At 33.9% G+C, this 15059-nt stretch overlaps 1 protein-coding gene across 2 annotated transcripts in view; it reads left to right on the top strand.

Annotated features, from left to right (window-relative positions):
- ccdc39 (coiled-coil domain containing 39) overlaps nucleotides 1-15059 on the top strand; it is a 133897-nt gene that overhangs the window by 56719 nt on the left and 62119 nt on the right. For both annotated transcript variants that reach the window (XM_059944769.1, XM_059944778.1), the window contains exons 12-13: nucleotides 10962-11099; nucleotides 12846-13054. In XM_059944769.1, the coding sequence (XP_059800752.1) occupies nucleotides 10962-11099; nucleotides 12846-13054 (347 nt within the window). The remainder of the gene's footprint in view (nucleotides 1-10961; nucleotides 11100-12845; nucleotides 13055-15059) is intronic.

Raw genomic sequence — 15059 nt, 5'->3', positions numbered from 1 at the left:
GGTAGCTCAATAAAAATTTATAGCCCTTTTCCCATAAAGATTTTTTCACTGGATTAAATTCCTTCCGCCTCTTCAGAAGATCGTAACTTATGTCTGGATAAAAAAAAACTCTTTTCCTTTCTATTATCAATGGCCCATTTCTCTTTTTAGCACCTTGAGTAGCTGCCTTCAAGATCATTTCTTTATCTTGGTACCTTAAGCATTTTATCAAAATTGATCTTGGATTTTGATCTTGTTGAGATCTTGGTCTTAAAGCTCTGTATGCTCTTTCAATTTCAATTACTTGACTTCTTTCATTTCCAAAATTTTCGGAATCCATTCTTGAAAGAATTTTATTGGATTTTCTCCCTCTGTACCTTCCATAAGACCAACAATTTTAATATTATTTTGTCTACTAGAGTTCTCAAGCACATCCATTTTTTCGAACATCCGTTTTCTTTCTATTGTCCAGTCAAGATTATTCTCTTCTATCTTGTCTATTCTTTCAGTGTTTTCTTCCACTTTTACTTCCATCTCTTTAACTTTATTATCCATCTTCTTTTGTTTTTCCACCACATTATCAAGTGTATTCTGCATCCTTCTTATATCTGTTCTTACAGCTTTTAATTCATTCGTCATATATCTCAGGATATCTTTTATGTCTCCTTTAATCTCTTCCTTCTTTTCCTCTTCTTCTTCCTCTGAATTTCCCAAAGAGTCTGTTTCTACTTCCGATCCACTTCCAATTTCACTTCCAGCCGCAGTTGGGATTTGTAGTTTTGTTAATACCTGTTTATGCATACTTTCGCGCATGCGTTGTTCTTGCCGTTTCTTCTTAGAGACCGCCGACATTACTGCAATTTCCTTTCCCGCATCATCGGAAGTGCCATGCACTTCGCTGGGAAAAGATCCAACTTGAGTCCGAGGCTTCGCCGAGACGGTTAGGCCTTTTTCCCCACTGATTTGCTCAGTCTTCGAAGTAGTAGCTTTCTTCTGTTTCAGTTTAGGAGCCATATCAAAAGATAATCCTGAGTTACTTATAAATAATTTCTAATAGATGTTTGTTAACTCTTCTTCATTTAAACCCTATTTCATTACTTTTTACGAGGGAACTGAATTCCCAACGTCTCAACCCTACGTCATCACGCGACATCCCCTAGTAGAAAACAATTAATACAAGCTGCCACTTTATTAGGAAGTGATGGATTGGTTGATGACCTGTCAATCGCCAGGTTCAGACAACAATTAAAAATCACCACCCACGATCAACTTATATTCATTCAAATTTTAAAAAGCTTCTTAAAAAATTCAGGACTATCGATATTAGGTGCGTATACACACGCCAAAGCTACCTTTTGATTGCATAATAAACCAGTAACAATTAAATATCTTCCAATCGAATCAGTAATAGTATTAAAATGTACAAAAGGGATTTTAGAGTTAACAAAAATAGATACCCATCTAAATTTATTAGGCAATAAAGAATGAAATAAAGGTTCTTTCCAAAATTTGAAAAACCGGTCCTTATCCTGTCTCCATATATGATTTTCTTGCGCAAAAATAATATCTGCATTAAGTGTTTTTAATTTCTTAAAAATCTTTTTACTCTTAATTGGATGATTCACACCATTCAGATTCCAATATATTAATTTTATTAACATCCATGTTTAAAATTTAATTTAATATTTTATAAAGAAAACTATTGTGCAAGCGCAGATTAATCCAAAAGGTACGGATATGACTAGAAGGAATGACGTATTTGAGAAAAAATGTCCATCAAAAGAACCGCCCAATTGAGAAGGAAAACCTGTTCTAATAGCCCTCCCCCTCCCACAAAGTCAGAAAAACAGCAACCAATAGGCTGGTCGCATGCTAAACTAGTAACCCTTGACCCTATCCTCCGTTTTGCAGCTACGTATATTAAAATATTAATCCCATCCAATTTAGCTATAATAAAAAGGACAAACAAATTCCAAATACTGCAATGTTATTAACAGTAATAAAAACATAACTGGCGACGGCCGTCTTAAATTCATCTAAAGTATATTAATCACATATTCAAAGAAAAGTAAATCCAAGCAAATAATATTACAACTGAAGTTCCTTCTTTCAAAAAAACTTACAAGTCATACAAAAAAATGAATATATATATAATAAACCTAAAAAATATATTAATATTGAAACAAACAAAAAAATAAAAAGAATAGTTCACGGCAGGTATTGTACAGATAATACTGTAAGAATTCCTTACAAAACAATTATATATACTAACTGTTAATGAATAAAAAGAATTTAATCAGCCAAACTCCATATCGGAGATTCAAAATGCATAGAATAGACTTTAATCAGGGCATCTATAAACATCTCATACATCAGAATTACCTATTCAGCAATCTGCTTAACTTTAAGATTTTTAATGTATTCCCATCCATCTTGAGGGAAGTAGATTTTCTGTGACTGAGACTCAGCAGGAAAGATTATCAGCTGCGCTGGGTACTGAAGAGATGGATGTAAATTTTGCTTATACATTTCACTCATGATTTCCCAGTATTTCCTTCTTTTGGCAAAAATTTCGGGAGGAAAATCTTCGACTATACGAATCTCTGTTGATCTGAAGATTATCTTTCGCTTTCTTCTGGCCTCTCGAAGTATGGCTTCTTTGGTTGTACAATAATGCAAACAAAGTACGATTGGCCGAGGATGCAATTCAGATGAACGTCGAAATCTTGGAACTCTGTGGACTCTATCGAGTAAAGGGCTAACTTCCAGGGTCTCACTAAAAAGTGAGTCCTAATGTACTACAACAGTACAGCACTTGTGTATTGATGTCGATTTTCTGTGCAATTCTCTAGATTTGCTATCAAATGCCTCCACTAATTTTTTGACAATTAGGCAGAAAACAAATGAGCTGAGCCTTAATCAGTTTTTCAGAAATCAGACTCATACACAGGTATTGATGTCAATAGAATTTAGTTCACCAAATCTGAAAATAACAGGATGGCATTAGTAAGAATGACTGCAAGTTTGTTGGATAGTTATATGCCTTTGCTGATAGTTATACATATTTGCAGTTTTCAGCCCCAGAGGAAAACTGGTTATGTGGCTTAAATGTGATGTAATAATAGAAAAAAATCTATTTTGGTTAGTAGGCAAATAGAATCTGAACCTTTCTCCTTTGAGAGGGAAAATAACCAAGTGATAATCATTTTAACAGAATCTTTTCACTTGCTGATGACAAATATGGTATATTAACATCTGAATAAAATTCCTTTCCCAATTAAAAGCAAGAAAAGAAGAAATAATGAGAAATACTTGCTCTGGTGACATCCTATAGTTGGATGCACCATTAGTAGAGGATCAGAAGACAATGAAGACAAGGATCAATCCCAAATCCTTTCCCTCTTTGAACAATAATATTTTCACAATTATCTCTGCCAAATTACTCCCATCATCATTCCTCTGTGCATATAAGGTCAAATATGATGGCAAAATATAACATTAATGGTAAGTCTCTTGGCAATGTGGAGGATCAGAGGGATCTTGGGGTCCAAGTCCATAGGACACTCAAAGCTGCTACGCAGATTGACTTTGTGGTTAAGAAGGCATACGGTGCATTGGCCTTCATCAATCGTGGGATTGAGTTTAAAAGCTGAGAAGTAATGTCGCAGCTATATAGGACCCTGGTCAGACCCCACTTGGAGTACTGTGCTCAGTTCTGCTCGCCTCACTACAGGAAGGACGTGGAAACCATAGAAAGGATGCAGAGGAAATTTACAAGGATGTTGTCTGGATTGGGAAGCATGCCTTATTAGAATAGGTTGAGTGAACTTGGCCTTTTCTCCTTGGAGCAACAGAGGATGAGAGGTGACCTGATAGAGGTGTTCAAGATAATGAGAGGCATTGATTGTGTGGATAGTCAGAGGTTTTTTCCCAGGGCTGAAATGGCTAGCACGAAAGGACATAATTTTAAGGTGCTTAGAAGCAGGTACAGAAGAGATAGCAGGATTTTTTCACAGAGAGTGGTGAGTGTGTGGAATGGGCTGCCAGTGATAGCAGTGGAGGCAGAAACGATGGGGTCTTCTAAGAGCCTCCTGGATGGCTACTTGAGCTTAAAAAATAGAGAGCTGAGGTAACCCACTGGCGTTTTTTTTTAGTTGCTCCTATTCTACTTAATTTACTGTTTCCAACTTGTTTTGAAAACTTAATTTTAAACGCAATATTTTTTTACGATGTGAGGTACCAAAGCTATTAAAAAAGAAGAGAATCCTCCCATGACTTTGGAATCTATTATGGAGACACTTTGGAAGCATAAAAACTGAACTTTTGGAGGAGTTCCAGCAGAAATTCTGGCAACTCGGTGCTGGATTTAAACAACTGGATGTAAAATTGGATTCTATTCAAAAAACTTTAAGTGAACACAATAAACGGATAAAAGAGAATGAAGACACTTTGACGATGTTGGATGCAAAGATTGATGACCTGGAAAACAGTCAAACTGTGATAAACAGTCAAAGCTTAATGAAAAATTAAGTCAGAAGATTATCAACATAGAAAATAGAAGCAGAAGAAATAATTTATGAATTCTGGGCTTTAAAGAATTAATGGAAGGCAATCAGCCTTCAGAATTTTTTGCAAACCTTTTGGCTAACTTATTTTCAAATATTTTTAAATCTCCACCTAAAATAAACCGAGCTCATAGATCGCCTGTACTGGGACCTCCTCCAGGAGAATGACACCGTTCAGTGATAATTTGTCTTCACGACTTTCAAACAAAGGAACTTTAATTCATGAATCTCGTCGGAAAGGTATGATTGATTTTGAAGGCCAGAAGATCAGAATTGTGGAGGATTTTTCACCCAAGGTGTAGAATGAACGCTTCAAGTTTAAAAAGGTTATGTCAGAATTGTATATTAAAGGTTTTAAACCCTCTCTTCATTACCCCGCTTGTCTTAGAATCATTTTGAAAAATGTCTCTTAGAAATGGTTCCATTCGACTCAAGAGGTGCAGGAATTTTTAATTTCCAAATCGGTATCAGAAGTTTAACTGTTCAATAATTCCCTACATAAATCTATATTCTGCCTGCCTGATGGATCCATTTTTTAGAATCTGCAGTCTAACTGTTCATTACTTTCTTTTATGAACAATTGTTTTTTTTTTACTTTTGGTATGCCTTTGTATCTAATTTTTTTTGTACTTTTATTTCTTTGCTTAGAAAGTTAAGGATTTAACATCAGTAAGTTTTCATTGAGTTAATACTTTCCAGGTTAATATGTTCTGAATTTTCTTAGTTTTTTAAAATATGTTATACATTTTTTCATGAGTTTTTTAAAATAAATTTAATTTTACTCTGATTTTTGTTGTGTCTTGTTGGAATGCAGTTAGCCTTGAAAATTTCTTGGAACTCAGCCAGTAGATTGTTTTAGGAGGGTAATGTTGGTAGGTTTAGCTGTCGACTGCCCTTTGGTCGACTTTCTCTCTTTGGATGGGGTGGGGTGGGTTTCTTCTTTTCTATCAGCTGTTTGGTTCTCTTAGCTTTATTTGTTGCTTAGTTACTTTATCTTAAAGCTCATTGTTTGGATTTAATATATATATATATATTCCAGCGGTTTTTATTCTAACCTCTCTTTTAAGTAATATTTAAAATGGACCATACTATTAATTTACTTAGTTTTAATGTGAAAGGATTAAACCATCTTGTGAAATGTAATAAGATACTTAATTATATTAAGAAATTGAATGTCTCAATTAGTTTTTTTTACAAGAAACACATGTTCATAAATGTTCATAAATTTACGTCATTTCAGGCTTATTTTTCTTTCCTCCTTTCAGGCTAAAGCCAGAGGAGTTTCAATTCTTATAGACAATTCAGTTTCTTTCATTCAACGTAATGTAGTGTCTGATACCAATGGGTATTTTGTTATAGTGTCAGGGTAATTAGATAATAAATTAATAGTTTTTCCTAATTTAAATGCCCCAAATATAGATGATCGAAGTTTTTTTTTTGAATGCTTTTTCTTCACTTTTACCAGATTTACGTCTGTATTCTCTGGTTTTAGGAGGAGATTTCAACTGTTGTTTAGACCCTGTTTTAGATCGCTCATCTTTTAAACGATTGACTTTTAGTAGATCTGCCTCCTTTATCCAACCTTTTCTAATGAAATGTGATATTGTGAATATTTGGTGCTTTTTGCATCCAACAGATAAAGAGTACTCATTTTTTCTCATGTTCACTCGTATGCCAGGATTGATTTTTTTTTTGTTGATAGTCAATTGATTCCATTGGTTCGATCCTGTGAATATAAAGAAATTGCTGTTTCAGATCATGCTCCTGTGTTTTTATCTTTAAATCTTCCAGGTGTCTCCCAAATAAACAGATTCTGGTGCTTTAATCCAACTCTGTTATCTGTTAAGGATTTTAAAAATTTTTTGGAGAGACAGATTACTCTTTTTTGAAGAGAATACGCTAGAAGAGACTTTTAGTCTTATTTTATGGGATGCTCTTAAGGCTTATATTAGAGGACTAATCATTTCTTTTACCACAAGTGTTAAAGAAAAAAGCTAATAAGGAGAGAATTGAATTAGCCAATCAATTGAAATGATTGGACCAAAAATATGCTTTGGCTCCAGATCCTGTTTTATATTGTTACGTACCCCATAACTGGGTCACTTACCAGCAAAGATAGAGAGGTCTGTTGAGGTCTGATGGTACTGTTTTTAACAGTATTTATTGATAAAAATACACAAAAATAATATCAATGCAAACATACAGATAATATACCTTGTCAATACTAAATCTAAAAGCGCGGGTATAGTAATAATAAGAAATAGCTCTATTGTTATCTAGGGGATAATGTATTGTCTGATGGAAATATAAAAGTCGCTCAAGTTCCTTTAAGCTGCATCTTTTGGTTGGAGAGAGAGAGAGACGGATTAAAACTTGACCATTCCTTTTATGATGTCGATCCTTCGAGAGTCGTTGGGGCTGATTTCTCCTTTGTTGTTAGCTAAAGCCGTTCTTCCGTGTCAAGACCCACCAATTCCGAGGCAAATGGAAAAGGAAGCACGTGGGCTTTTCCACCGGCTTTCGCTATTACACTGTTACAGGAGTTCTAGCGTTTCTTCTGGTGCATCTGAAGGGGCTGTTTCCCAGACCCTCTTTTATCCTGACTCACAGGGTCTCAGATGTCAATCAGGTTGGGATGATGCAATCCCTCCACCAACCCCCTCTGTTCATTGCCTGCGGGCTTCAATGAATCGTACAGTACTCAATACACAATTCCGTCTCCAAGAGACAATGGCTGCTTCCCGTGGCTTGGTCTCTCGGAGACCCAGGACACATTCCAAACATTGAGGAATCTGCATGTCGCTCTCTCTCATTTCCTGGGTTTCCTGACCCGAATCAATAGCGATCCTGCGATTCTCAAAAAGGAGGGGGCCACAGGCGTAACAATATAAAAGACGTGTTGAAATTGAAACTAAATACGATCTGCTTTTAACTTATCCAATTGAAACTCAACTATAAAAAAATAAAAGTCAGTTTTTTATGTTCATGGAGATAAAATGGGTAAACTATTGGCTAACCAATTAAAGACCTTTATAGTTAAACACCAAATTAAAGAAATATGTAAAGCTAATGGTGATAAAACATCTGATCATTTAGAAATAAATGATACTTTTAGAGAATTCTATTCTAAACTTTATAGTTCTGATCCCCCTAAAGATAATATTGTAATGAATAATTTCTTAGATTGATTAAACATTCTTACACTTTCTGATGATAATTGAAAATTGCTGGATCAACCCATTTCTTATGAGGAAATTGCCACGGTTGTTCACTCTTTGCACTCGGAAGGTTCCGGGTCCTGATGGATTTTCTGGAGAGTTTTATAAGGCTTTTACCTCTTTGCTTATACCTCACGTATATTCAGTCCTTTTGGCCTCTTTTACATTAGGTAGGTTGCCACAATCTTTTTATTAAGCCTGTATTTTGCTTATTCTTAAAAAGAATAAGGATCCAACTGAATGTTCTTCTTATAGACCAATTTCCTTACTTAATGTTGATACTAAAATTTTATCTAAACTTTTGGCTCGTAGGATTGAAAATATTTTGCCATCTATTATTTCTGATGATCAGACTGGATTTATTAAAAATCGATACTCCCACTTTAGTATTCGTCATTTTTTCAATGTTATTTATTCTCCTTCTAAAGAGATAATCATAATGTGTGATATCCTTAGATGCTGAGAAAGCCTTTGATTGGGTTGAATGGAATTATTTATGTAAAACTTTAGAAAAATTTAACTTTGGGCCCGATTTTATTCAATGGATTAAATTATTTTATCTATCTCCCTCTGCTCAGGATCTTACTAACTCTCAGAATTCTAAACTATTTAAACTTCAATGTGGAACTAGCCAAGGTTGTCCTTTGAGTCCTTTGCTTTTTGATGTGGTCTTAGAACCTTTAGCTATTGCTTTCAGGGAATCTAATGATATCACTGGTCTTTTAAGGAGGGGTATTACCCACAAAGTTTCACTTTATACCTTTTGCTCTACATTTCTAATGTAGAGTCTTCTTTACCTTCTGTATTTTCTTTACTCTTCTGCTTTAGTCAGTTTTTGGGATATAAACTTAACTTTCATAAGAGTGAACTTTTACCTTTGAATAATTTGGTAATAGTTAATACTAGCCTTCCTTCTAAAATTGTAAGAAATCAATTTACTTATTTGGGCATAACAACTACTAGGAATTATAAATTCCTTTAAAAAAAATTTTTTACACTTCTGAATTATGTTAAGAAGGCACTGTCAAATTGTTCACCCCTCTCTTTATCATTGATTGGCCAAATTAATTCTATTAAAATGAATATTTTGCTTAAATTTTTATATTTATTTCAGGCCGTTCCTGTTTTTATTCTAAATCCTTTTTTTGATTCTCTGGATTCTATTATATCTTCTTATATATGGAAAAATAAAATTTCTCAATTAAATAAAGTTCATCTTCAAACAGCTAAAAAGAATGGAGGTTTAGCCTTACTCAATTTTAGGTTTTATTACTGGGCAGTCAATATATGGAATCTTACATTTGGTTATATAATATTAATCGAGAGGACTGTCTGGTCTGGGTTTAAATAACTTAACTGATCAGTTTTGTAGTTAAACACACTTTGAAGATTTGGGTACAGTTTTATTTTGGTTTATTGAGTTTTTCAATTTCAAGTCCCATTTTTTCAAACTATTTCTTTAAACCTTCTACGACTGATGTAGTTTTTAAAGAGTGGAATAGATTGTGTATTAGATGTTTTCAGAATGTGTTTGTTGAAGATAGTCCCTCTTCATTTGAACAACTGTCAGCTAACTATAGCCTACCCAAAACCCACTTTTTTCGATATTTACAAATTAGAGAATTTTTGCATTCTCAAATGGATTATGCAGGTTGTTTATGTGATATCTGTCTCTCAGTTTCTTGCTCCCCCTTAGCAGAGCCTGCTGAACATGTCCTGAGCTCTCCATTTTGCAAAATTTTAAGTTCCTGTGTTTCTATTACATTTCCTAAAAGTCCAGATAAGAATTTACTTGATACAATTTTTAATTTGAAACCCTTCCATAATGGATCTGTATCTAATATTTATGGTACGTTGTTGGGAATGAGAAATATTCCTTTAGACAAAATTAAAAATCTCTGGGAACAAAATTTACAGATTCCATTTTCTGAGGATACTTGGAACAAAATTTTTAATTTGGTTAATACCTCATCATTATGTGCCCGTCATTCCCTTCTACAATTTAAAGTGGTTCATAGGGCACACGTAACTAAAGATAAGCTGTCTTGTTTTTTATTCTGATGTATCTCCCTATTGTGATAGTTGTAACAATGGAGAAGCTTCACTAATTTAATGTTTTGGACCTGTCCGAGTCTTGAAAAATATTGGAAGGAAGTATTCCAAACTTTTTCGGTGCTTTTTAAAGTAAATTTAAAACCTAATCCTTTGACTGCCTTATTTGGTATTGTTGGAGAAAATGATATTATTTTGGAGACACATAATTTGCACATTTTGGCTTTTATTTCTCTTATAGCCAGGAGGGCATTGTTGCTTAAGTGGAAGGATGCCACTCTGCCTACTCATACTCATTGGCTAACTGATGTTATGTCATGCTTAAATTTAGAGAAGATTCACTGTTCAATTTCTGAACCTAGACAACATTTTTTTAACATTGTGGGGACCTTTTTTTAATTATTTTCATAGTTTTTGATTTACTATTAAGCACAGATGTTGACCAATAATATGTCTTACTATATGATAAGGACTTTTTCCTTTTTTTTAACCAAACAACTTTTTTTTTATTCTGGTAGTAGGTTTAGATTTTTTTTGTATAATAAAATTATCTCTTTTTCAATATTATGTTTAAATTTAATTTATATAGATATGGAGTAATGAGACTATATTTGTGATTCCAATATATTGTAATTAATAAATATTATATATCCTATTGTACTCTGTATTCTTTTATGTAAGAAATCAGTAAAAATATTGAAAAAGAAAGAAAAATAGAGGGCTCTGGGTAAAGTCTAGGCAGTTCTAAGTTAGGGGCATATTCGGCACAGTTTTGTGGGCCAAAGGGCCTGTATTGTATTGTATTGTGTTGTTTTCTATGTTTCTATCTTAACTGTATTTCTCAATGTTCCTCTTTCTGATGTAATTTTACAGATAAAAAGTCACGTTGCTTTGTTTGGCAATACAACTTGTAGATTCACTACTCCTAAGTTGAAATGGTTGCTTTGTCTTTAATTATCAACCAATTATTTCTAAATCTATTATTTTTCATTTCTTAATAGCAAAAGTATTTCATGCATTCCAAATGTTTAACAATTTCATTTGTTGCACTGAAAATTATGCAGTTTGTATAAATAATGTTTTAACTGTGTGGATTATGTGACAAGCAGTACATAGAACAAACCGCCATTTGTTTCTCTTATTGCAGAATGATATTCAGCATTTGAGGGGATATCTGGACAAGTGCAGAGAGGAGAAGATTGATCTGACCAGTAAAATAGAAGACATCCATCTTCACATTGATAATGGAGAAAAAGAATTAAAAAAGAACAAACTTGCTGAACAAGTAAGAGGAAATAACTAAAAATGTTAATTTACATAATGTTACTGGCTTTGATGAATAACTCAATAAACTCTTCAGTAACTCCAAATTCAAATACTATTCATTTGTAGGTGGAGTACAAGGAGAAATATAAATTTCTTACCTTACAGGGACCATAATGGTCTTTACAAGTAAAATGAAATTAAGTTCTTGGAACATTTGCAATCACACTGCAGGGGCAACTCAGAGTTCCTTGTAGGCTACCACTTTAATTCTCCTTCATACCCTAACCTCAGTCACTGTTAACACCACAAGGCCCCCCAATGTAAAGTTAAGAAACCCCATTTCACATACGGTTTCAGGTAATGTGTTTGTTGCTTGTATCAAGACTAAAAATGGATTATGCTGGTTATTTATGTGATATCCGTCTCTCAGTTTCTTGCTCCCCCTTAGCAGAGCCTGTTGAACATGTCCTAAGCTCTCCATTTTGCAAAATTTTAAGTCCTGTGTTTGTATTGCAATTGTCTAATTGCCTTCATCTCATATATTTTGTTAATATTCTCTCACCTTAATTCATCGGTGAAAAGGAAAACTTTATAACTTATAACTTGGCTTCTCTGGGTTTGGCCAGTTGGAGTTGCCTTGGACTAATTTGACCCACATTTGCAGGCATGGAGAATAAAGTAAAAAAAAAATCCAAAGCTGACATGTTGTGCTGATATTAGAGAAACATATATTTGCTCAAAATGATTGAAATTTCAGTGAAATTGTGAAAATATGTGGCTTTCGTAAATGCAATTTAATTTGAAGCCAAGCACAATATGCCAGTAATAATGGTTCTTTCATTCCTGTCAAGCAACAAAAGAGTCACTTAACCATTGAGTCTGTCAAAAATAATGGAAATGCTGTGCATCCATTGGACAAAATGTTTAAATGCCAAGAGGAAAAGGTTGTTTTGACATCATGTACTGATATGCACAGCAATTTGATGAAAAATCTGCACAGGGCTACAATGGAAGAGTGATACAAGTTTTATGGGAGAGTTCAGCTACTTCCATGCAAAGAAAATACAAATTAGCAAAGTGAGGGTGAGGTCTTGCTCTTGGACGGAAGTTCAGAATAAATTATGCAAGCTTAACAATGACCATATCGGTGGATGAAAGGAAGTTGTTAAAAATTATACAAAAGAAATGTTATTCTGATACTGAACAATGTAAAAAATTATAAAGCAAGTAATCAGCTGTAGTATCAGCTAATATATTTAACTTTCTTTATATGTGCTGTTATATTTCAAATATTCATTTGACCTGGTATCTTCATAATGCCTTCTAAAAAAAATCTGGAATTATCTTCCATGAATGAATGAACGTTGGAAAATTTAAGTTTGAGACAGGCAAATAAAAGTTTTCTCGTACACACCATCATAGCTTTCTGAGCATTTGTGCATAAATATCCATTTCATAGAAGTTTACCTAAAATCAGCCTCTTAGGTTCTCCTTCATGTACTCAGCTTTTCATTCCCACCTAAATCCTTATGTATTGGTGCAAGCTTGTGTAAAGTATTGGTTTTATGTTATTGGGCAAAACAAATAACTGTGCAAATACTTGTTTTTCAAACCGAGAGTAAACAAATACATTGAGTTATATTGTATTGCTATATCGACTTCCATTGATGTACCTGGCTATGATTATTTAAAACTATTATACACTTTAAAGATTAACAATGAAATGCCATTTGTATTTGTGCTAACCGATCTACTCATCTTTTAGGATTTAATGGTTGAGGATAACCTTCTTAAGTTAGAAGTTAAGCGCCTATGGGACATGCTTCACAGTAAAGCTGATGATGTGCTATGTCTGGAGAAACGAAAGTTGCAGCTTGAGACAGCAATGAAAGAAAGAACTGAAGAAATTAAAATTCACATGGATATATTGCAAATGCAGATCAAGCACATTGAACAGGATCTGCAAGGTATTAGGTATGCCAATTCTTAAATTGCCTGCAATTTTCTTTGTGAATCCTAAGTACAAATCCCAGTGTGACAGAGGTAAAAGTTGCTAAGCAAGGAGGTAAAAGGTATACAGAGTCAGGTTTACGGTCAGATTTGCATAATCATATTAAGTGGCTTGAAGGACTGAATGGCCTATTCCTCCTCCTAACTAATACAACTGTATGACTTGAATGTCCTACCATCTGAATTGAATTTTAGTGCATGTGCCACATGCTAATGTTAGAGCTATGCAGAAGAAGAAACTGATGATATCAACGTATCTTCATGGAAGTTTATTTTGATACCAGTCCTGCAAATTGCGCACAATAATCCTACTAACAACATACAATATATTAGCTCCAGATGAAAAGTTTAATATTTAGCAGCAGAACATTCCCTCCAGCTTCAATCCCTAGCCCAACACATTCATAAGAGTTTTCACATTTGTTTTAATGTCCCAGAGAAAGTCGACTACTTATTTATATATTTTATATATTTATTGTAACTAATAATTTTTTTAGTGTATTGCACTATACTGCTGCCACAAAATAATAAATTTCATGATGTGATAATTAATCTGTTTAAAATAATAAATTTGCTGGTCCAGTTTATCACACTGTTATGTAAATCATTAATTTCAATGATGAACAACAACAGACCCACCACTGATTCCTGCGGCACATCACTAGTCATAAGCCTCTAGACAGAGAAACGACCATCTATTACCACTCCCTGACGACTTCCACAAAGCCAGTATCAAATCCAATATTTGAATACTTCATCTTGACTGCCAAGTAATTTAACCTTCTGCACCAGCCTTCTGTGTCTTGCTAAAGTCCAAGCAGACAACATCCATCATCTTTTCTTCATTAACCTTTATGGTAACCTCCTCGAAAAACACTATAAGTTAGGTTAGGTAGAAATGGCCTGCCATGCACAAACCCACGTTGACTATCCCTAATCATGCTCTATCTTATCCAAGTACTTATATGTCCTATCCTATAGAATACCTTCCAGTAATTAATCCACGACAGATGTCAGGCTCACTGGCCTATAATTTCACACTTATTCTTAGAGCCTTTCTAACAATGGAACAGCATTAACTATCCTCCAGTCCCTCAGTTTGTTTATTTTTCTTTATTTTACTGTTTATTTGTGTTAGTAGTTACAATGTTTTTACATTTTAATTTTTTATTCAAATGTTTCAAAATTTCAATAATCATCAAACACTATCTAAAACAGTGAAGCACAGCACAACAGAAACAGTAATTCTGGCAGTACCTCATAGTCTCAAGGCAGCAGTGTGTTATTACTACAATGGTCAAAAGTGATCCAACTTATTGGAATCATTAATATTTTAATAATTTTAAAACGTGGTTTTAAGTAAGGCTTAAATTCAATTATTTTGAAAATTGTGTTCTATTACTTTTGACAACAAGTTTAAAATGTTGATTATTTTCATTAGTAATTACAATTACTACATTGCCACATTAGTTTGTTTTTAATGCCAGTAAGGTACAAATACTTTTTTGGAGGTTGTATTTTAGGAGTTTTTGTTGTTTTTTTTTCAATAACAGCTTCATTTATGGCAAATATTCTCTTCTCCTGGGTGGCAAATTGGTGGAGGTATAATTTATTCTGCCAGTCCTCAGCTGTTGCTATGCTTACCTATTATGCAATAGGCAGAACAGTACACTAATCAAAATCACTGCAGTTAGCTGATGCACCTGGCATGGATGTAGAGATGTCAGCTTCTGGAAACTGAAAGATGTCGTAGGGCACCATAGTGACATTTTTTAGTTCAGTTTAATGGAGTCTGTTGTTATTAAAAATAAGTAAGTCAGATAATTCTACATCGCAAGCGCTGTGCACATTTTCTGAAGTTTTCCAATATCTCCACTATATAGTAAAATATACCTCCTTCTTTTATTTGTGCTTGAAAGGTCACAGTGTGACTTGACCAAATTTGGAATATTATTTGCATTTTTGATCA

Source organism: Hypanus sabinus, chromosome 2 (genome assembly GCF_030144855.1).
Source record: "Hypanus sabinus isolate sHypSab1 chromosome 2, sHypSab1.hap1, whole genome shotgun sequence".
Taxonomy (NCBI): Eukaryota; Metazoa; Chordata; class Chondrichthyes; order Myliobatiformes; family Dasyatidae; genus Hypanus; species Hypanus sabinus.
Note: the sequence above shows the minus strand (reverse complement) of the source record. Positions and strands in the feature narration are given on the sequence as shown.